We start from the raw sequence: 24,941 nt of genomic DNA on the forward strand, positions 1-24,941 counted from the left end.
TGCAGAGGTTTCTGAAAGGCAAAGACAGCATAAAGTAAACACAGAGAAATTTGACTTGAGAACTTTGTTTATATTTGGTAAAACAATTTTTTTTTAAACCATTTTAAACATTTACATTTAATCCAATCAAATATAATACCATTAATTAATCACATATACACTACCATTCAAAAGTTTGGAGTAAGGTTTTATATATTTATTTATTCATTTGTTTGTTTGTTTGGGGAAGAAATTGATACTTTTATTCAGCAAGGATGCATTCACTTCTCCAAAAGTGACAGCAAATACATTTATAATGTTATAAAATATTCAGTTTCAAATAAATGCTGTTCTGAACTTTCTATCTGTTTGAACTTTCTCTTGAGATCTGACTGTGTCTGTCATCGCTCTCACCTGATGTGGAAGTTCTGTACGTTGACGTTCCTGTAGGGGGCCGTCTTCCTCTGACACCACAGCAGCAGACCCTCTTTAGCAGACGTCTCTGTGGAGTCACACAACAGAAAACCATTCACATGAAGCGATAATGAGTGTTTAATTAGTAACATGACCAGTCACGTCGTGTCGTCAATGTCTCTGACACAACACAGATGTGTGTTTGTACCCTCCACAGAAATGTCCTGGATAGCGAAACGGAGAATGATGGTCCAGATCATTCCCAGAGTCATTTTCAAATTGCCATCAACAATCTCTGCAGAGAAAAAGAGAGAATTTTGGATCAAGTTAATATATATGTTAGATCAAGTTAAAAATAACATTATAGTATGTATATATATATATATATATATATATATATATATGTAGTTATGGTTTATAAATATATTGTTAGTTTGTAGTAGGCTGTCAGTTTAAATATTTACATTTATTTTAGTAACATGACCAGTCCGGTTGTGTCATGAATGTCTCTGACAAAATGCAAATGTGTGTTTGTACCCTCCACAGAAATGTCCTGGATAGCGAAACGGAGAATGATGGTCCAGATCATTCCCAGAGTCATTTTCAGATTGCCATCAACAATCTCTGCAGAGCAAGAGAGAGAATTTTGGACGAAGTTGGTTAATATTGTTACGGTTTACACATTTAGTTTATATTATATATATATATATATATATATATATATGTAGTTATGGTTTATAAATATATTGTTAGTTTGTAGTAGGCTGTCAGTTTAAATATTTACATTTATTCTAATTAATTAAATGGTAAAAAATGTAATAACCATGACTAATCACATACACACTACTGTTTAAAAGTCTGGTCTCAGTAAGTTTTTTTTTTTTTTAAAGACATTGATACTTTAATACTTTTAATATTCTATTCTTCAAAGAATCCTGAAAAAATAATAAGCAGCTCAACTTTTTTCAACATTGATAATAATAAGAAATGTGCTTTCTGAAGGAATAAATTACAGGAATAAATTACATTTTAAAATATATTCTAATAGAAAATGGCTATCTTAAAATGTAATAATATTTCACAATATTGCTGTTTTTACGGTATTTTTCCATCAAATAAATGCAGCCCTGGTGAGCAGAACATTTAAAAATCTTACCGACCCCAAACTTTTAAACAATGGTGTATCTGCTTAAACTAAAATAATTTAAGAGATTACATTATCAGTATAATATTTTCTTTATTTCTCTTTCGGTGAACAAAATTGATTGCACTAAATTAACTATAAAACTGACAGCCCTAGTCTCAATAGATCAATACTAGTGTAAGTTTCCCACCTTCAGCACCAATGGACACCAGTTTGACTCCTTTGCTAGAGATATAATCCAGAGCTTTGTTGACGTTGGCGATCTTGTGGAAACGCATCTTTCCTTTGTCAGGCTTGGGCAGTCTCTCACCTGCCGATCAATCAGACCAAACTCGTGTCAGTTATCGAGGTAAATTGATCATTATTTTGATGGTGAAGTGTGCAGCTCTAGTGGAATTGCACAAATAATGACTGTTTCCAAACCGGTTTCCCCAACACTCTTACCGCCCTTTCTATCCTACTTCTGACATGTAAAACAAACAGCTGAATATTTTTTTAAATACACAGTTTTTACACTATTTTCAAAAATTGCACATCTCGCCTTTAAAATCCACTTAAGTCAAATGATGCAACCCGTTTTGATTGCAGTTGAAAGCCATTTCAAGTCATGAACATATTTTGTTTGCTTAGGAATAACATGCACTGATGAGTGGTTCACAGTAAGACCAGGAACATGCATTAAGAAAGTAAAAAGAGACTACTCGTCTGTCCTCTGAGGATAAAATAAGCATTACATGAATCATGAGCTGCATTCATTGCACGCTGCTTCAGTCTGTAGTCACAAACACCTGTTAAATATGACTGTACAAGACGACAGCTGATTTTGCTACAGCATACGACTTCATACTTGTGGCATGAAATATCAATGATTGTAGTGTTAAACTGTTTCTGTTAATCAGTCTCTGTCCTTACGTTTGCTTCACTAGATCAATGCACCCTAATATATCAGTATAATGGAGGTCTTTCCTATATCTTCCCGTCGTTACCTGAGATGACCTCGAGCAGCAGCATGAGTTTGAGGCCATTCCTGAAATCCTCTTCAATGTTCTCGATCTGAGTTCCCGCTTTACGCAGATGAGAGTTACACCACGCCGTGAACGTCTGAGAGACAAGGACAGATTATTAATGTTTTTCATCAGTAACATAAAAAACTTACATTTTCAATGTATTTCACATGCACAAACCATGTTCTGTTGTGAGAACTATATTAGATACAGTATAAAATAATATTTAACATGAGATAAAACTAGCAAAGTAAGTCATATGGAAACCTGTTTCCACCACTTCCACTATTTAATTTTTTTTTAAGAATTGTGAGATAAACTCAGAAATGCGATGAAAAAGTTTTGTGAAATTGTGAAATAAAAAGTCGCAATTACCTTTTTTTAATATGTAAACTCAGAACTGCATTTATACCTCACAATTCTGACTTTTTCTCAGAATTCCGAGGAAACAAAAGTCAGAATTGTGAGATAAAAAGTCACAATTACCTTTATTTTTATTCTTCCATAAGAAGTAAATAAAAACAATCAGATTCACTATGTAAAAAATACTTTTTAGAAGTCAAAAGTTTAACTTTTAATAAACTTGTTTTCCTTGTGTTCGTTCCGTACCTCACAAAAGCGTGTTCTGTGTGAACTTATATTTGTGAGAAGTATTTCTTATATATTTGTTATATATTTGATATTTGTTCTTTAGAGAAGGAATAATCTAAAATTGTAATGTTTTAAACGTCTAATAATGCAAATGTGAACAAAATCGCCTGTTAAACCCCATTGCTTCAATTTGCACATTACAGCGTGTTTCTGCAGGTTTCCAGAGATGATTACAATTCAGAGATCTTATAAATATCCCTCACTTCCAGCGTGTGCGATGCCAAGAAGAAGCAGTGTGTGCCAGTGATGTGGGTGTTACGGGGCAAAGCTGCTGGATGTAAATGAGTGTCTGTGTGTGTTTGTTTGTGCTGAGCGGCAGAATAAAGTATGAAAGCGGAGGAGGAGTGATGAACAACAGGACATGTAGGAGTTCCTGATGAGAGAGACACGGATGGAAAGGTTGAAAGAGGGAAGGAGGGAGGATTGAACAGAGATGGAAGCCAGGGGTCACTGTAGGGCCGAGTGAGTGGGACGCACCGCACAGAGACCAAATATAGACCGCACAAACTAGAGAGATGAGGAGAGACGAAGAGAAAAGACACGGGAATGAGAGATGAGACCAAATGAGAAGAAAGGAGAAGAGCTAAAATGAGACAAGAACAGAAGGGGAAATGAAAGAGGAGACGAAAACAGAGGGGAAGAGACAATACAAGCTGAGAGAGGAGAGAAGAGATGTGTATAAAAGAGAAGAAATTAGATAATGAAAGTTGAGATGAGAAATGAGAAGAAAATAGAAGATGAAATGAGATTAGGAAAGAACATAATGAGAGTTGAGAGAAAAGAACGAGAGATAAGGGAAGAGAAGAGATAATAACAGTCGAGAAAAAAAGAGATGAGAAGAGAAAAGAGAATGAGACCAAATGAGAAGAAAAGAGACAAAATAAGATAAGAACAGAATGTAAAATGGCATAAGAGAAGAGATAATGAAAGTTGAGAAAGAGGAGAAGAAAAGAAATGAGATAATATAAGTTAGAGACAAGAGAACGAGAGATAGGACCAAACGAGGAGAGAAGTGACCAAATTAGAAGAAGAGAAGATGTGAATAGATGAGAAAAGAAAAGAGAAATCAAAGTTGAGTGGAAAAAGAGCCAAAATGAGACAGGAACAGAAAAGAGGAAGAAAGATGAGACGAGATGAAAACAAGCGATAACACGAGTTGAGAAAGAAGAGAAGAAATAATAAAGTTGAGACCAAATGAGAAGAGGAGAAAGAAAAGAGATAACAAAAGTTGTGAACAGAAGATAGAAGACGAGACGTGAGAAAGAGAAGGAGATGAGACAAATGAGTGACAAGACAAGAACACAAAGGAAATGAGAGACCATTATTTTACCATTAAAAACATATTAACAAACAAAAAACTAATTTTATATCCCACTACCAGTTAAAAAAGAGGTGTCATCCTCCACAAATCCTTATTTACACACCACTTACTCTCAAACATCAGCAGAATAACTTCATCGCCTCGCCACGAGCAAACCGTTCGAGATATCAAAAATCCCTTCGCAATTTAGCATCCCCAATGTCTTGAGATCATGATCGCTGTTCACTCGATAGCGTTCATATTCCAGTCGTATCCTAGATTCAACTAATGCCTTAAAGGGGTCATATGATGTTGCTAAAAAGAACATTATTTGGTGTAATGAAATGTGTTTATGCGGTTTAAGGTTCAAAAAACACATTATTTTCCACATACTGTACATTATTGTTTCTCCTCTATGCCCTGCCTTTCTGAAACGCTACAAAGCTCATCGGTCTGAAAAGCGAGGTGTGCTGTGATTGGCCAGCTATCCAGTGCGTTGTGATTGGCCGAATGCCTCAAGCGTGTGACGGAAATGTTACGCCCCTTACCATACTGTGATGCCGTCTCCCAGCAGGAGGAGCACATCCCATCATCGGTTCTCTTTTAGCAGTTCAGTCAATGTACTGTTAGGAGTAACTGAATAACTCGGGATATTGATTTATTTCACGTCAGAGGGAGTGTCAGGCACGTTTATAAACCGAATAACTTAAGTAATTTGTGGATTAGTGCGTACTGGAGACGTGAACCGTTTCAAACGATTCAGTTTGATTTGGTGAACTGGTTCGACCGGTTCACTAAGAAGATCCAGTTAAAAAGAACGATTCGTTCGCGATTTGGACATCACTAGACGAGACAAAACCAATAAAACCCATTACAAATGAGGCATGAGGCATTTGTTGCATCCAGTGGGGACATAATTACGGATTATAATGACTTACTGTCGCGTTGCATCGCGCCAGGAAAACATAAAACCATGTCTGCATTTGTGATCAGAGAAACAACAAACAACAAGCCCTACTCTACACTGCTTAAAACGCGCGTTTGAATCATCAGTGGCAAATTATTTAAATATAAAAAACGTACTCACAGTCTGTGAGTCAGAACAGCCAGAATGTCCTTGCAAAGTTGGAACTGCCCAACTTTATAGAAACAGCCGTTGTGCCACAGACGCATTAGGCTACTGGTTCAGGAAACAGTCCTCATCCATCCTCCATAAAATGTGCTGCACACATCTGAATATTTGGGTTGAACTGTTCTGGAACAGTGTTGTAAATACAACTTAACCGCTGATTTCTAGTCGTGTCCTTTTCTGGAAGTCCAAACAAAGTAGTTTCGTTTTCACAACAAAACACACAGCGTCTTCACGACATGGCGGCGGCGGCAACAATACTACAGCCAGAATAAAAGTTACGCCTTCTTTCTTTGCGTGAACATTTGGGTGGCGTGTTATGCAAATCTTCCCACATAGTGAGGTAGACATGTGGGGGCGTGTTAGAACGAGCCATTTTAGGTAGGCTGACTCTTAACTTGTATAAAGAATATCTCTTTGGATTTGAGACTTTAGTCTTTGCAACTTTACAGATCTTCTTTATGCACCAAGAGCTTGTAACACTCCAAAGAGAAAGGAAAAATTAAAATCGCATCATATGACCCCTTTAAAAAAATTGTCCATTTCAGCTCTATCAGTCTTCCAGATAGCTGATTTCGCCTGTCCAAGCAAGAAGTTGGAAAAAGTGCAAATCTTCTTTTTATTGCGAGAGTATTCATACCCATACATGAACACTGTTTTTGAGAAATTTAAACCTAACCCATTGAAAATTCCATTTAAGATATTAAAAAGAGGAAATGATTTACAACATTCACAAAAAAAAACATGAAAAACAGTATCAGGTTCTTTGCACACAGTAAAACGCGAAGACCAAGAGAGAAGAAAAGTGAGATGACGCGACATGAGAAGAGATGGCATGAGAGAAAGAAGAGAGATGAGAGTGTGAGAGATGAGACAGGAAGAGATGAGAGGAGACAAAATAAGATGCAAAACAAAGAAAAGAGAAAACTGGTGAGATGTGTATAGAGGCAGATGCAATGAAAGAACCTGGAAACTGAAACAATAGAGGAGCTGATGGAGAGAAATACACAATCAAACACACCTGATTCAGGTCATCAGCTCATTAGTAGAGAATCCAAGACCTAAAATTCGTGTGTCAGAGAAAGGAGACATGCAAAATGAGCAGTGTTGGGGTGCCTCCAGGACCAGGGTTGGGAACCACTGCTTTAAAGAACCCAGAAACAAAACACTGATCTGAAGAACCTGTAATGAGACTATAAGAACTCAGCTGGAAGAAATGGGTCTTAATTAGAAGAGGGTTCTTTCTGAACATGAAAGAAGGAACCAAAATGACGAGTCTTTATTTTGTGTATTTCTCTCCATCAGCCCCTCTATTGTTTCAGTTTCCAGGTTCTGTCATTGCATCTGCCTCTAATCACATCTCACCAGTTTTCTCTTTTCTTTGTTTTGCCGCGGCTTCAGCGTCTATTTATAGTGTAGGGGGCGGGCGCTTCAGATTCTAGAGAGCATTTGATTGGACAGAAAGTTTGATGAGAAGCTGAAGTACGATGTGACGTCAAAAAAATCGTTGAACCGTTTTGGCGGAAGTGACGAACTGCAAGCTTTGAATGATTATATCTTCTAAATGCGAATTTTGTCACTGTTTTAGAGCACACTACCTTATAGATAACCTTAAGACTAACATATTGATACTAGCACCCAAAAAAACTTTAATTTTGATTTCATGGGGACTTTAAAATCTCAGGGGGGAATTCGAGGTTAAATGGGTTCAGCGGACAAAAACAGTTGGGAATCCCTTAATATAAAGTTGTAAATAAAGAGAGATTAAAAGAAGTTCAGGCTGCGAAAGCCTCTTTGGTTTTAAGTGGAACCGCCGCGAGCCTTTAGAGGAGACAAAATGGAGAGGAGATGGACGGATTGAGATACAACGGGGGAAATGGAAAGGTCGAAAAGAGGCAGAGCAGGAAGGGTGATGGAGGAGGGGTGACAATGTCTAAATGTGGATGTCACAGGACACCTGAGACACAGCTGAGAGAGAGGGATTCCTGAGGAGCAAAGTAAGAGACACAACAGGAGCTTCAGCTCCAAAGGAGTTGGTCATCCCCTCCGAGAGACAACATATACACCTGTCAAATGGCCATAACGTCTGAACGAGAACAAAAACCGTCCCTAGAAATGAAGCAAAAGACATAAGCGCTAATATGCAGCCAATAATGTAACCCTGGGCCTTTAAATTACAGCCCTCAGTGAGCGCATGCAGCTGCCACTTCCACTCTGTTAAGTAAATTCATTTCCCAGAGTCCACCTGTTACCGGCATGAGTGTGTGTTTGTGTGTGGGTCGATCTTTAGACGTGAGGTAATGCGCTATCAGCATGAGAGGAGATGTCTGTCTTCTCCAAACCCCAATGGACGGCTGGGGAAGCCCTTTAATAGGTGACCTTTCAAACCAATTTATGACTGACCTCTAGGGTCAGAACTGTTCTGCTATTTTAGTTGGGATGCGTTTAAAGAAGAACCCTGTTCAACTCTGTCGCATCACCAACAAGTCACCATAAATCGCCAATTCACACTGACAATGAATGGCTTACAGTTAGTGTGAACACACTTTGTAACAGGAGCATTGTAATTTGTTGTGTCATATTGCATCACTGCTTATATAATTAAAATATAATCATTTAAATATATATATATAAAATATATTCAAATAGGCCTACATGAAATATATTTTAATATATATATAAATATATTAAAATTATAATAAACATTTAATAATAATAATATCATTTGTTGTGTCACATTGCATCACGGCTTATTTGAGGTGTGGAAATAATAATAAAAATAATAATATTATTATATTGTAGAAATGGTGTCACTAATGAAGCATTGATTGGAATCATTTAAAAAATCATGCAAATGGCAACTTTTTTTTTAAATTAGTTGATTTTTGAAAGTTATCAGCATTTTGTTGTGCATGTAAATGCATCCAATATATAGAATCATAATCCATGATCAGATGCCAACTGCATAATGTAAAGTCAGATGATCATAAAAATAAACAATTTAGGGGGGGAAATTAGATGGCTGCAAACCAAATAAACAAACAAATGGATGTGTTTTATTACGTATGTAAACATAAATGCTGACTTTATACACATTTGAATATTTGAGTCTGACTGACCAATCAGAATCAAGTATTCTACTGAACTGTTTAGTTGCTCATTAAAATGCAATAAAATAAATGTGAGAGAGATCTGTAGGGAACCTGTTTATAGACCTCAGCTGTGAGGTTATGAATGGTTCACCTGTTCATTAGATCAAACTGTTCTTTTAAAAATCATTAAAATGCACTCATGTGCCACACTGTGGTCAGTGTAAATACAGAACAATACATTCATAAAGTCTGCATGAATGTAGTGGACGGGTCAGGCCAAACACACACAAGGCAGGTATACCCGTTTTAATGCCTCTAGTGGGGAGGAATTATCACCTTACCAAAGCATGATCACCGAGTTGGAAAAAAGCTCCCAGTAATTGTGAGTAAATAAAGCAGCTAGGGCTGTATTAATAGCTTGTCATTTCTCTGGGCGGCTGCCATTCATTCTCTTGCTCGTTCTTTCTCTCGTTCACTCGCTCGATGGAGGTAACTGTTCAAGGAGGGAAAACAATGCCGAGGCCGCAGGAGACAATGCAACAGTTCCCTCCGCCTGACTGCCGTTAACCTTTCACAAACAGCCACTGGCATTTTATTTCAGCCACTGCAATAAAATACACTAAAATGCTTCTCTGAGTGGAACAACGTTCAATGAATAAAACAAACAAACAAGGCAATCAAAAGTTCTTCAAGGACTATACATTTTCACAAATGCTAATGACAAAACTAAACGTACAGCTCTTAAAATTAAGCAATTTTTAGCCTTTAAATCCCATTCTGCAAAATTCAGCTGATGTTCCTCTACCTTTCACACAGATTTCAATCTCATTTCAACTGAGTTAGCATGTTGCTAAGCCAACAGTGCAATGTGTATATTAGTGCACACAAATATTGGATAAAATAATACTTTTAAGAACACTACCCTGATAGCACATCACAGAGACGTCTATTTGACGTCTGCATTACATCTGCAAGACGTATTTTTTAGAGTGTTTGCTCATCTGCAGTACATCTATAGGACGTTTCCTATTAGATGTCAAATAGACGTTTAGAAGATTTTTTAAGATGTTTATGATTTAGAGTGTATGTAAAACTGACGTCTATCAGATGTTTGCACACAGCAGATGAAGCGATCTCGTGCTTTTTAGCGTGTTCGCTCATCTGCAATACGTCTATAAGACGTTTCCTATCAGATGTCGAATAGACATTTAGAAGAAGTCTTTAAGATGTTTATGATTTAGAATGCATGTAAACTGACCTCTTAGAGACGTCTGTCAGATGTTTGTACACTGCAGATGCTTTCCAGATGAAGAGATCTTTAACAGATATCTTGCAGACGTACCTGTGCAATCTGGGTAAGCTATTTTCACATTCATTTTTTTATTGACACTTTGGGATTGAATGAAATAGTTTCAGCGCCATTTTTGGTATTTTTCAGCCATTTTGCCATGAACAAGGCATTACGAGGCATGATATTAAGTTTGGAACAGCCGTTCACACAGAACACTTTTTCACTTTTATAAACGTATTAACGTACTGGACAGGACAAAACTAAAGGCAGGTTTTTAAAAGTTAAAACTTTTAAACTTTTGCAGCATTTTTAGTGAAAGACATGAGCGGAGTGGTGAAACACGTGCATCTATGTTAGCGTGCTTGCGGAAAACCAGAGCAGTGTAGGCTAATGCAAAAACACAGTGAACGGCTACTTAGGAGGCATTATAATTAAGTTTTTATTTAATTTTTTATTGTGTAAACATGCACTAGGCAGCAGAGTTGCCAGGTCTACGTAACAAAACCAGCCCAATTGGTACTCAAAACTAGCCCAATCGCGTTCTTGGTGAAAATGGCAGAACCAGAATCTCGGTTGTGGGGGCGGGGGGCTTCGCTTCAACCCATGGCTAAAAAAAAAGATAAATAAATTAAAATGCGGCAGCAGTATAAATGTAGCCCAATTAGTTTTTAAGACTCTGTGTTAAGTTTAAATAATTTAATTAATTTAATTAAAAGAAATTCTTTAATTTTGACGAATATTTGACGGCAACATGGTGGAGGCTTTTCTTGCTTTGCTTTTTTTTTTTAAACCATACCTGAGCGCTGCATCACACATTTTTAGATGGAAAGACACATTCTGTATGCATGCACACAGGGCGTCAGCGTTAATGCTTCTCATTTACTTTGAATGGGCGACCTCATGAGTTGCATAACTAAATTGAAATTTCAACTTTTCAGGTGTCAGCCAATCAGATCGCCTCATGCAAATACCCTAGCGCAGACGCTAGCCAATCGCGTTCATGCAACACCGGAAAAGTAATGTGATTGGCTGTTGTCACTATGACGGTCACGTCAGCAAGCTTCAGACACGGCCTCCATCAAGAGTTGATGCCGACACCCAGTATGAATATACGGTTGGTTACTCACAATCAAAGTTTTGAAGCGTTCGCGTTGAACTAGTGTCATGCGAATGAAGCGCTAATGCTAATACAATATGACATATACACGCTCCACCAACATTTCAAAGGCAAGATTAAAGTTAAATATGTCTTTGGAGTTTCTATATTCAGCACATCATGCTGTTTGTGTTGTTTATATTCTACGATTCTTTTTTCAGCGGAATTGGGCTACTTGGAAACCTTTGCCTTAGGTTGTTTATTTCCCGCGGGTTAAAGGTTTAGCATATTGCATAAATTATATTTGACTGTAATTCTGGTATTTACATTTTACCAATTTTATATTCTTCCAATGATAAAACTGTGCTATGAGTTTTGTGAGGGTACACAGTGGTAGGATTGTTTTTATGATTACTGTCAGCGTATATAGTGATTTTCAAGTTAAGATTTTGTGTAATGCATAACAGTGATTGTAAAATACGCATATTAGGTAAGGGAGTAGCATATTTTAATTTTTGATGGGGGGTGGGGGGTCATAGCTAGTTTTGTTACTCAGATCTGGCAACCCTTCACAACACTGAATACTGTGTTCCTGATATCTTATGATCAGTGTTCTTGGGACTGAATTATGTTAATTGGAATGGAAAATCTGAAATCATCTAAAAGGAATGACATGGCAGCAACCTTCAGTCACCCAGCGCACACACACACTCGAGGCATGCAAGGACCTGACATCTCACATTTCGACATTTATCGACTGCAGCAGCACTCATTAATGGGTTCATAAAAGTGTGACTGACGACTGCTGAGGATTCAGTGTGAGAAAGACTATTTTTTATTTATTTATTTATTCAATTTATTTGTACAGGGACAACGCACAACAACAGTGTTGTGCCAGAGTTAGCTATAAAGCTAATTTGCATCTGCAGTCCCTGGGCTGTGACTATGTGTGTGTGTGTGTGTGTGTGTGTGTGTGTGTGTGTGTGTGTGTGCTACTAAAAGGTGTGTGTGTGTGTGCTACTGAACGAGTTTCCTTAAAACCAAGTTCATCTTTGTGAGTTACTATGGCAACCTCATCTACAGCATCCTCTATGAGACCATAATACTGTCATTAGCGTTTCACTCTAAAATCTGCCTCTTCCTGCTTTTAAAAGTGTAATTAGAGGAGAGAATGTTGTCTATAGTTAAGAGTTCAGAAAAAAAACTCAAATTTTTCAAGTCACAAAGCATTGTGTCTATAACAATGACTGTGAACATTTGTACATCAGGTGTGTAAATTATTATAATTATTATTTCGTTTCATTTTATTTTTTTTCTGGAACTAACAATTAATTCTGGATTTGTTAAATTGTAAATTTTGGTGGGTATATTGAATTTCTATACTGCTATTAAAATGATAATTAAATGATAGAAGAACGTGAATGATAAGTATGACAAATCTCCTGCATTACAGACAGCTGAAGGAGCATCGCACTTAAACTGTCTCCTCAGTAATGAGTTGGGCAGATGGACACACACACACACACACACACACACACACACATCACCTGTAGAGACCAGAGACCACATTACAGCTTATTCTTAAAATATCACCCTAACATTGCACTCAAGCCTTACAAAAAGCACTGTTGGGGTACCATGCTACTTAGTCATTTTAGATGGCTATACTATATGATTTACCTATTCATATTCCACAGAATCTACATGGTAATCCAAGTTACTTTAAACAACACCCTGGTATTTTTAACGTGTCCAAAAAAACCATAGTATTACCATTTTCATAAGTGAAGCCAATGTTGATATAACTGCACATACACAAACCTAAACATACATATTTCCGAACACTTGAACACATAAAGCAGTCGTGAGGCCTGTATGTCCCTCTGGTAGTTTATAGGCTCTGCCCTACATGGCCACAGCTTCTGGAATAGCAACTGGTATCTGATCTGACCACACAATCTCTCACCCGCTCGCCTGCTCACTCACTCACTCTCTGAAACACTTTCTCTCTGTGAGAATAATACAAAAATAAGAAATGACACTAATACACAATAGGACCCGAAACTCGTGAGAGTCAAAATCTGTTTCTATTTCAACAAACGGTGAAAGGAATTGCGTAGCCTTTTAAATATGCAAGAACACAATTTTAAAAACTGATTTATGAGATTGATATTTTCTTTCAGCACACACAAATCCAGATAGATGAGAGGTCATAACATAACAGAGCTATAAAATATTCTCACTTCACAAAATCTCACAATACTGAGAAAAATATACCATCTTAAATATATGGGTCATTCTCCGGAAATGCATTAAATATTTTAGAAAAACGCTATATATAAGTATTCATGGGAGGTATGATATGCATACATAAGTATATAAGAAGTTATAAATAAAATAATGACTATTGGAATAGGTTTTTACAAAAAAAAGTTTTTCTACTTCAAAATTTCATATTTATTTCAATGCACTACTTGCCATTTCTTTGAAATTATTTGTGAAATTAACTAGCAATTTCTAAATGAAAATTGTTTTTACACTGAATTTGTTTTAGTGTAGGCAGTGAAAGCATGATATTTTCATTTCAACATATACCCAATTTAGTTAAAAGTCATTCAAAACAATTCAAATTATATATATTCTTTCAAAATGTAGTGGTGACGAATGGGAATATGCAAATTGGTTAATATTTCCCTGAAAAATACAAATTTAAAAATAAAATAGTTTTATTTGAAAATGTATTTTGCTTCACATGCTAAAAGACTATATCTTGTAAATCATATTAGCAGTGAGTCATGCGGAAAAAAACGAATTGTGCAAAGTCAAGTCAAATAGATTTCTGTGCAAATGTCGACAATCTAAATCTGATCTAAACTTAAAGTGTGCCAATGATTTTTGGCATTGAGAACGACTGCCATGTCCTCATGATATCTGAGCCTTGACCAATAGATCAGTTCACACTCAGAAGCAACGGAAACATTGTAACTCAACTCAGCGACAGAAGTAGAAGCAGCCCTCACAACAAAAAATGACTGGCAGAAAGAAGCGTCTTCACACCACCACAGGAACAGACGTCAACTTAATTTGATCAGCGATCACTTTTCCCACATGAATAACCATTTGTTAGCAAATAAGGATCTTTATATCTCCCTGTTTTACAGTGCAGCTAGCTGTATGATTGCTGTGTGCTGTATGTGTAGGTATTGTTTACATCTTGATGCATGTCAAAGATCATTTGAAGGTCAGGGTAATGTATGAAACTTCTGCCCCCCAAGCAGCAGCAAAATATGTTTCTTATAGTCTTAAAATAGGCATACTTTTTTCAACCTTTTAATAATATTCACCATATCGATTGTTATATTTGCTTTGAAATGGGTTATAATAATTCTTTTCAATCAGTGCAACTGTAATTTGTATTTTCCACTAAATAAATACAAGAATGAATGACATTTATTCATGTACACTCTTAAAAATAAAGGTGCTTCACGATGCCATAGAAGAACCTTTTGGTCTAAATGGTTCCATAAAGAACCTTTAACATCTGAAGAACCTTTCGGTTTCACAAAAGGTTCTTTGTGGTGAAAGAAGGTTCTTCAGATTATAAAAAGGTAAGAAAGAAATGGTTCTTTAAAGAACCTTTGACTGAATGGTTCTTTCTGGAACCAAAAATGGTTCTTCTATGGCATCGCTTGAAGAACCTTTTGAAGCACCTTTATTTTTAAGAGTGTACTAATATCAATCACAGTAAATAGTCATTATCAACATTTACACCATTTTTGTTGCATTAAAATGTCTTAAAATGCCACGTGAGGACTTCAGCGATGAATCAGAAGCAGTTTTTTTTCATGGTCTAGAAAGAAGTCTAGTTTGAAAGAACTGATTTGCAGAAATAATTGGGATTTAGTAATGAGGTTTAAACCAGAAATCTATAATAATCGTCACATATGCACTCATATAGTCTTGAGACTCAACCAGGCAAATAAAAAGCAAATAAAGATTGCCACGACACTCAAAATGTTGCTATATTTCCAACAAAACAATCACAACTAGAAATATTTACTATATGTTCTACAGGCATAAAAAACAGAAACAAATGCAAATTCACAAGCTACCACAACATCAGATGCACCTTCTTATGTTTACTATACAGTAACTAGAAGTCAATATTTAAATCATATATATATATATATATATATATATATATACACACACAGGTGCATCTCAAAAAATTAGAATGTCGTGGAAAAGTTCATTTATTTCAGTAATTCAACTCAAATTGTGAAACTCGTGTATTAAAGGGTTTTTGTTAAATGTGAGCCAAAATCATCACAATGAAAAGAACCAAAGACTTACACTACTTCAGTCTGTGTGCATTGAATTTATTTAATACACGAGTTTCACAATTTGAGTTGAATTACTGAAATAAATGAACTTTTCCACGACATTCTAATTTATTGAGATGCACCTGTATATAGCAAGGATTGCACACTTAAAATTTAACAGTGAAGTTGACAGTTTAGCTAGCTACATTAGCAATAGCTTAGCTGCAGCAACAACAAAAACGTCTTAAAACTCTTAAGATCTCTTTTAAATGTTTCACTATTTGTAATAAAATCTATATTTTTTTCAGTCATAGGCTACAGGGCAGTGTGATATCAGCTATTTTAAGCCAGATTGTGAGAGAATTTAAACACACAGCGACGCTCAGAAATGATTTGTCTATTTTCTGCTGCCTTTTGACAGATATCAGATGAAACAGCATGTTGACTCACTTTATTACTGGGACTTCTGTATATGTGCGCTGTGGAGCTAGAACAGGTGCAGAACCTCCACCCCCAAGCAACCCCCATATTCGTTTCATTGCAAAATGATGCACTTTCTATATTTACACAGTGATATCAGCTCCTTATGCTGATCTTACATGCCTGAGGATGTTTAAAGACCCTCTGCCATGCACTCAAGTCTGAAACCCAACTTATAACCTTATGAAGCCTTTTATCACTGCAAAAAGATTATGTTAAGAGCTTATATTAGCTTAGCTTTTCTTATAAGCTTCGTGTTATCGATTGGCATCATTTGATCAGCTCAGTCTTCAACGTTTAAAAAAATGAGTAAAAAACGTAATATCGATCATCCAGGGGGCACTAGTGGGCATGTTATTATTCCACATGAGAAATATCACTCAACCATTTGCTTAACCAAATGGAAAAAAAAAGTGACTTGCACCTTTTCTTTTTTAGTTGAGACGTGGGAACACATAAAAGTCTATGGTTTACATCATATGAGGCGCTGGCTATGGAACACCACCGTGTGCACCTTAAAAATGGGCCCCATTAAAATAGTGACAATTGACATGGTGACGTTTTTTGCTAGCTGTCAAATACAGAGGGAGCAACTGGCTGCACAGGCAAAGGAGCTCAGAAAAGACAGCATTAAGAATGGAGGGAATGAGGGAGCAGCATGGGAGATGAGGCGGCAAGGCTGAGGAGTATTTTTAGGGCATGTTTATTCACAGACTGAAATGAACCCTTCTTGCACTTCTCTTGCTCTCACACCATCTGTTGAAGTCTTTCAGCTTTGTCAGGTCTAGCCAACATCCCGCAGATGTTTGTGAGACCCCTTAATGGAGAGTACCTGCACAAACAATGCTTTTTCTACATTATGATCGATGCCATTTCTTGCAAAAACCTGTTTCCCCCCCAATAAAAAATACAAGACATTTAAGAATAATGGATATGTTCTTCTTAAAATATATATGTACCGATATATACAGTGTGTGTGTGTGTATGTATACATACCTAAACATCTACCTAAACCAGTAATGACCATATGACAATTTTCTCAAAATATGAGCATCTGACTGATATACAAGGTAACTTGTGAACTCAAAGGGTCTTTTTCTTTCTTGACAAACGTATCTGAGCTCGACACCTCAAATCTGTAGTTTGCAGTCAGAGATCAATCAGTTGTTCTTGGCTGACGTCACCTCACACCGTGGCACGAGCTCCACTGACGGTTATTAAACGTCACCTGTCATTTCTGTCAACCAGACGATCTTCAAAAACGTATTAACTTCTCTACCTTCACACAGAAAAGCCTGCGTTTTGACACTGAAGCGCGACTGTTTAATCGTTTAAAGCACAGGTAAGTTTAGGAAGTACCCGTTTAATGGATTAAATGTACACGCGCTTTTCTGAGGTAATTTTAAAACTCTAGCGAACGTCTTAGACATTGTCCGTGTTCGTTACTGCGATTAGTAACACGATTTTAGAGACTCATATAACACATAAAGACAGTATAAAATTAGCCACAAACTTAATGAGGAGTGCGGGGATGTGGTAAGACTACACAGAGGAAAACTGCGAATAGAACCAACAGCTGTACAAGATGTAAACTCGCTTGTCAGCTCGAAATGACAATAAAATATTATTTAAATCGTCTCTACGTATTGAATAGTATGTTCAGCACGATTTCCTTCCTTCAGATTTGCTTGGGTAATCATAAAAACCGTTGCAATACCAGTCACTACAGCTATTCTTACTACTGTAAATAAAAAAATTAATATAGGATTTCTTTTAAGTTTAGTAAGCTTTCAGCGTCTTCATATATTGGAATAATTCCTGTAGTCACTATAGCATTTCAGCTAAAGCTATGGTTATATAAAAGGTAAATACAACAACAACAAAAAAATCTTGCCCCCTCAAAGTGACTGTTGCAGTGAGGTTCAGCAGTCATCTGAACATACCTTCCTCTGCTGTTTCTCCCAGGCAGGGTCCAGCAGAAGATCCCTGTCCCAGTCCTCCTCCTGAGTCATGTAGTCTTCCGTAGTAGACATCATGTAGGTGTTGTTATACTGCACCTGCGTCTCAATAACAGTCGTCATCTTTTACACTTATCCCTCTAACTCTTAATAATTAGAAGTTACGTGCCTTGCACTTTAGATTGTGAATTCTAAATCCTGTCCGTGCGTTAGAGGAGAACACCCGCTCAGTGTGTACGTGTATGACCGTGGAGGAAGAGGCCAGACTCCACTCGTCTGAGGTGCCTGTGTGGAGGTGCAAGCAGAACTTCTGCTGCCCAGTGCTCCTATCCTGGTCAAAAGTAGCACACGTGACTGCACCCCAATAAATAAGAGAACTGGTTGTGTGGGTGTCGGATTATGCTACCTAAAAGGTGTGAGAGGTGGGACACTGTGCACTGGGACCAATAACTGGTGGCTCTTTTAGTGAAGGGCAGGGAAAGATCTCATTCACGCCTCCTGGTTCCCTCCACTTTGCTATGAACACCTGTTGTTCTTGGCAGTAGTCTATATCTACTTACCCAAGCAGCAGTTCTGGGGCCAGTTTAAATGACAACCAGCTGACTGCTATGGATTGAAAATAGGTGCACAAGCAGATCCCAGGCCTGTTAAAATCCCTGACTGTATCCCTCTTAAATACTGTACCTCCTCTATACGGTCACTGCTTACTACACACAATAGTGATTCTTTAATATTTAAATAAAACAGAGACAAGTCTGTAATAGGTAAATTAGAAGACCCATTCCAAGAAAAAATGTCTTATGGAAAAATGTAAAATATTACTTAAAAAAACAACACAGAGATTGATTTGTATGCAATCCTTTACTTTAAAAAAAATCAAGAAAATTAAATCATTCTTTCTTTAAAAGGATGACAAGTAAATGAGCACAACATAGAGTATGCTGTCATAGTTCTAGTTTATTGCAGTAAGCATGCGATGCCAAACAGTGTTCATGCAGAAGCTGGTGTAGGAGAGTACACTTTATCAGTCGCAAGGTTTTTGCAATATACACACACACTAACAAAGCATGCATATATTCATTAGAAGGTGATTAAAAACATTACAACCAGCTCAAATCCTATCACCTGCAATAGAAATTATTCACGTTTCATACATGAATTATAAAAAATTAATCACTTTATCTTTCAAAAGTACTGGAGGAGCCTTTTCACTCAGTAGGGGATATCCATATAAAGAATCAAAGTAAAAAAAAAAATGAAAAAATTAAAAAGATAAATAAAAAAGAAAAACAAAAGAAAATACTAGAGTTTTCTAAATATAATGGAATACAAACACTAGAGGTTGTGTTATTGTTATTGTCCAATTTAAACAGAAAGTTTGACGATATCTAGGGAGGAAGTAGACAGAAAAAAAATCTGTTATCCATTGAAAATTTTGGAGCGTACCATCTAGATTCAAAGAGACTTCAGCTGGAAGAGCAAGTTGGAGAAGAAGGTAAGTGATTTGTTTACGAACCAAGAACCATGTTTAAGAACCAAGATTCTGTATGGAAGGTTCTTCTCAAACACCTCTGATATCTATCTGCCGCAGACATCTTTCATCATCAACGGATGCTACGGACATCACGGAAATCTGTCAACCACAAATATCTGCAAGCCAAAGATCTTAATACCACTAACATTGGGAGTACCAGCTACTGGACAGTTCCCTTTCCTCCAGAATAAGATCTAAAACTGAGGTCATCTCATTCTTTTCCCCTCAATTCTACAGGCAAAGTTAAACAAACACTATAGACAAGAAGAAATTCAGATGTGTGACAATGTATGTGAAGATGCTACATCATCATCAGGAAAAGCAAGTAAAATCAAGAACAACAGCACCTTCTAGTGAAATAAATCACACTTCACTACCATGCTCCCTCTGGAGGAAAGGTCCTGCAAGTATCCTTCAGGCAGCTCAGGTTCAGCAGTCTTAATTTTTCCCAGCTGAAGCTGCTTGTTTTCTAGGGCATTCTTCTACCGGGTATTTAATTTAACCAGGTAGGCGATCTAAATCTGTGCCACCTACTTATCGTACACTCAGCTATTGCAAACACAAATATCGTAACAGACTCTCATTTAAACAGGTAACACAAGGTAGCTTTCAGATTAATTTAAAAGTAGAATGTCTTTTAATCTGACAAACAAAAACCAAATAAATTTGGTAACTATTTGGGATGACTATGCCTAAGCTTCCACTCAAGAATTGTTGTCAATCTTGGAAACAAAAGCAGAAGTTTATAATAAGAATGCTTTGCTGGGTTGTGGTTCAGCAGTGTAAGAGAGTCAAGCAATGCTTGATAAGGGTTGTCAGTGTCACTGAGTCCAAATGAGAGTCTTGCGAATACAATTTGGGCCAGTGTCTCAGGTCCAGTCACAGAGCTTTCAGGGATGCGTTCAAGCAGTGGTTAACACTGAACAAACGTAACAACTAGCACTGGGGATTCGACGAGGGCGGCGGTGAGCTCGGCATTAACGGCGAGTAGACTCGAGGAAGCCTGGGGGCAAGCGTTAAATCATATAAACAAACAAAAAAGGCACATGGAAGGGGGGGCCAGATGAGGTCGACGACACTGACTCACAATCACTCACCTTTGTCACACACCTTTATCAGCCACCCTTGCTAACTTGTTTTAACGCTCATTTTACACAGTCTTTCAATCATTGACCAGCAATTCCACACATTCAATTGCTTATGGACACATTATAACCACACTCTCTCCAAAGCTAAACCAACAGATCAGTTATTAGAGCACCAAGCACCCACCCATTACCGAGACACACTAACCACAGAAGCAGTAAACGGTCACCCCCGCCACCCCCCTTTTTGGCAGTGACAGAGAGTAGCATAACACTGGTGTTTCGAGATCCAATTGGCTATGGCAGTGGTGACGAGAAGTGAGGAATCTACAAGAGGGGTGGGGTGGTGGTGAGGAGAAATAGAGCGGATACACGGTCAGGCGCAAACGCTATTGGGAAGGACGACAGGTAGAAAGGGGCGAGGCACAGTGCGTTTACCTGTATGGAGTGAGAGAGAGTTTTCCGTGCATTGCGCGACGCTAACTTTCTTCCCCCCCCCCAAACCAGCTCTGCGTTTGGTGTCCACAGTTCCATAGGGACCTAGTTCAGTTGGAACAGTCACATCAGAAAACGTTTGTTTTTGGGGGTGAAAAGAAAACAAAAAATGAACATGCACAATGGAAGCAGAAGTGAGCGAAGCCTTGTGGGAGATATCTTTAATTTACAATTGCAGCCCCATCACGTACCAAGGAAATGCAAAAATGTTTTACAGTGTGGGTGCCACTTAACACTGGGGAAGTCGTGGCCTAATGGTTAGAGAGTCGACTCGTAACCCATAGGTTGTGGGTTCAAGTCTCGTACCGGCAGGGATTGTAGGTGGGGGGAGTGAATGTACAGCGCTCTCTCCCACCTTCAATACCACGACTGAGGTGCCCTTGAGCAAGGCACCGAACCCCCAACTGCTCCCCGGGCTCCGCAACATAAATGGCTGCCCACTGCTCCGGGTGTGTGTTCACGGTGTGTGTGTATTCACTGCTGTGTGTGTGCACTTTAGATGGGATAAATGCAGAGCACTAATTCCAAGTATGGGTCACCATACTTGGCCAGTCACGTCACTTTTTCACACTCACTTTAACACATATCAGTTTTACAATATGCTTGCATCATAACAGCATGTCAAGTATAGTCATCATCGTACCACACTCCAGTTAAAGAAGCTGCATGGGGACTATGTGTGGTTAAAAAGTACTAAAAGCTGGGTTGAAGATTTTGCTGCTCCTGGGGAAGGGGCTTGGTATGGTGTGTGCAGCTGGGGGGTATAGAGTGGGATTGCCCCTAGACTTACCCCATCCATAGAGACAGGGGTGAGATTGGGATCAGTCTCATGTCCTTTAGCTTCTTTTCAGGGCTCCGATTCATACGAGTCTGGTCGTTTCACAAAGGAAAAACAATTATGAAACATCAAAAAGCAAAAACAGCTAAAGCTCCAAGCAAAAGCTCTTGAGTTCCCTCTTTAAATTATCAGGCAGGCTCTTTATTTGAAGGCTTGTTATAGTCGTAAAGATCGTGTACAGATCTTTAAAGTCTTCTCTTCTGAGAACACTTGCGGCAAGAACAGTTACCATGATAGAAACTACAAACATGAATGTCGATGCAAAACGTTTTCTAAGATCACATTCACACACTGGCATCCTCAGCACATAGGTGCGAACAGGGGCATGGTAAACGAATGAAATACTGTCACAAAATGAGAGGCAGATGCAAAGAAAGATGAAGAGAGATGCAGTGAGGGTCATCTATGGAGTTGCAGTAGCGAAATGAGCAGGAAGACTGAAAGAAACTGATAGGAATCTCCCAATTCATTTAATACCAAATCACAGCACCACAGAATATACAGCACTTTCGTGTAGCCTTAATCCAGTTTCACTTTATAAGACTACAGATTAAAAAAAAATTGCAAAAATGTAATACATTTTACTACTAAGGCAAAAGAATAATAGGCCACTAATGATTTTGGCTGTTTTTCTAGAAAAAAAAAAAAAAAAAAAAAAGAATTTTGGCTAAAAACAATCACTGGGAATTTGGCTATAAACAATCACTGTGAAAAAGCCACAAGAAAGAACATGTTCTCTCTCTTGCAGCTGTAAACAAAAGTTAACAACTGAAAGGAGTATGTGTCTTTAAATGGATACTTGAGTCCCTTATCACTCTTTATAAAAACATGATAGCATTAATAAAAGACATTTTACAAAAACAGATTCTACAATGCATCATGGCAGTTAAGTTGGCGAGCTTAGAGATGCTCCCATAAGACAGATCACAGCAAAAGCTGACTAGCTACACCTCCCTCTGATTGGTTGCTTCCCATACCTCACCATATCTATGGAAGTAGCTACATTAAAGTTGGCGGGGAGAGAAGTCACAGTGTCTTTCAGCTTTCAGGATGGGTGGACAGGGATGGAAGGGTAGGGTTAAAGGTCATCACTAAAGTTTCTCCCATCTGAGGTGTAAGGGATGCGTATGTATGTGCGTGTGGATCGAGGTTGCTTCCCTGTGCACGTGTACACGTGTGCGTTCCTGTCGTGACAACCAATGGAAAGCATACACGCTACACCACAGTCCCAGAGAAAAACAAGAAACACACACAAAGACATGTAAAATACTGTCCAACCCTGGTCCTACACTTCACACACCTTTGGAGTAAACATACATACATTCAACTTATTTAAACATTTTTGAAATGCATTGAAATCTAACTTCTTAATAACTATATAAATGCGTAAACTGGTAAAGTTACTATAATCAAGCAATATTTAAAAATATCAAGTCCAGTATTCATTCATAGACTACAAACACTTAAGAATATAAAAGTTAAAAAGCATCATGACTAGTGCCTAATCTACCCTTCAAAACTAATTGGCCATAGATTGAAGGTTTCTTTAAACAGACAATGTGTTACATTGGTTAAGTGTGCAGGAATGAGAGCATGCAGTTTCCCTGACTACACTGGGTGTGTTTGAGATCAGAACCAAGGTTAGAGAATCCAGTCTGTAGTTAAAATCGACACAGCCACCGTCTTAAACCCAAGCACGCACACGTCATAAACATACACCTGTGGCTTCTTTCTGACACACACACACACGCAGCACAAGGAAAGGAGAGGCAGAGAGGACGTGGAGCACACTATCGGAAGGGTGTTTCAGGGGTGTGTAGGGCGAGTTCGGAGCGGCGGAGGAGGGGCTCCTTGTGCGACGGCGGAATCGGCGGTGGCTCATACACGCGGGGTGTTGCCATGGCGATGAGCCTGCAGTGCATCCTCCTTGTTCTCCATGTGCACAAAGGCATAACCTGCAGAAGAAAACAACTTTTTTATTATGGGGTCCCGCTAGTAAATCTCAGAATAATGCAGAAGCATGTGGTACCCTACATGAGCTCTAACACATACTTTAAATTAGGAATAGCAAACCTTGTCCCTGGATAGCTATGTTGCTCCGACACATCTGCCTGTTATTTTCTAGTAATCCTGAACACCTTAAATAGCTGGTTCAGGTATGTTTGATTAGATCTCTGCAGGATGGTAGCCCTCCAGGAGCAGGCCTGACTTCTCTTTCATTAAGTTTTTGAAAGAGCTTGATATTCTCTTACCTTTCACCTTATCGCACTCCAAAACTTTCCCAAAGGTCTGAAACAGCTCCCGAAGATCTTCTGTGGTGCACATACTACTCAGATTACCCACAAACACCTTTGTCGAGTGGAGCGGGCGTCCTCGGGACTCCTCGACCACAAGGTTACGTCCTTTGAACTCTCGGCCATTGAGCTCCCGGATGGCACGTTCAGCAGCACCCTCTCCTTGCAGGTGTACGAAAGCAAACTGTCTCAAGACGCTGCAGCTAACCACCTGGCCATACGACTCAAAGATGGCTGACAGTTCTTCTTGGGTGGTGTCCAGGGCCAGATTTCCTACGAAGAGCTTTATCGTTTGGCCCTTATCCATTGTGCTGAAGTTAATGAAAGATGCTATTTCAATAACTGATACATCAAATCAGGACATATTAACATGTGTAAGTACAATTTGAAAAGTGAAGAGTACATATTCTCTTGCAAAAAAGTAATGTGGCTGTACCATGGTAGGGTTGTCAAAAGTATTGACTTCGATACTTGTCAGTACTGAAATGTTAAAAATGTGATGATACCAGCATTTCCCGCTAGCATTTCGAACGGATTCTTCTACGAGCCATCTATGAGCAGATATATTAGGGATCCGCCGATAGACGTGGCATTTTGTCACATTTTTTACATTTCAGTACCGACTGGTACCAAACTCGGTACTTTTGACAACCCTACCATGGTACAATTATAGTATCAGATGTTAAATATTATTCTATCACGGTACTATAGTACTCTGAAAAATAGTGAATAGTGAAATACAGAAAATAGTGGTTTCCATTAGGGGTGGGGGGAAAAATCGATACAGCATAGTATCGCGATATTTTCTGCGGCAATACTGTATCGATACACGGAC

General features: G+C 38.2%; 2 protein-coding genes across 3 annotated transcripts in view; both read right to left on the minus strand.

The window, feature by feature from the left end:
- The window catches only part of actn3b (actinin alpha 3b), a 40,196-nt gene extending 21,960 nt beyond the window's left edge, over positions 1–18,236 (minus strand). The window contains exons 1-5 of one of the 2 annotated variants that reach the window (XM_016492039.1): positions 17,846–17,983; positions 2,524–2,638; positions 1,728–1,847; positions 931–1,017; positions 394–481 (exon numbers count right to left, since the gene is read on the minus strand). In XM_016492039.1, the coding sequence (XP_016347525.1) occupies positions 394–481; positions 931–1,017; positions 1,728–1,847; positions 2,524–2,638; positions 17,846–17,983 (548 nt within the window). Of the gene's footprint in view, positions 1–393; positions 482–601; positions 689–930; positions 1,018–1,727; positions 1,848–2,523; positions 2,639–17,845 lie in introns of both variants that reach the window. The other variant, XM_016492040.1, reaches the window with a different exon arrangement.
- A 5,454-nt stretch (positions 18,237–23,690) lies between these two features.
- The window catches only part of rbm14b (RNA binding motif protein 14b), a 4,754-nt gene continuing 3,503 nt past the window's right edge, over positions 23,691–24,941 (minus strand). The window contains exons 2-4 of the mRNA XM_016492050.1: positions 24,065–24,417; positions 23,886–23,942; positions 23,691–23,767 (exon numbers count right to left, since the gene is read on the minus strand). Coding sequence (XP_016347536.1) covers positions 23,691–23,767; positions 23,886–23,942; positions 24,065–24,413 — 483 coding nt within the window. The 5' untranslated portion in view covers positions 24,414–24,417. The remainder of the gene's footprint in view (positions 23,768–23,885; positions 23,943–24,064; positions 24,418–24,941) is intronic.

Source organism: Sinocyclocheilus anshuiensis, unplaced genomic scaffold (genome assembly GCF_001515605.1).
Source record: "Sinocyclocheilus anshuiensis isolate Anshui unplaced genomic scaffold, SAMN03320099.WGS_v1.1 scaffold674, whole genome shotgun sequence".
NCBI lineage: Eukaryota > Metazoa > Chordata > Actinopteri > Cypriniformes > Cyprinidae > Sinocyclocheilus > Sinocyclocheilus anshuiensis.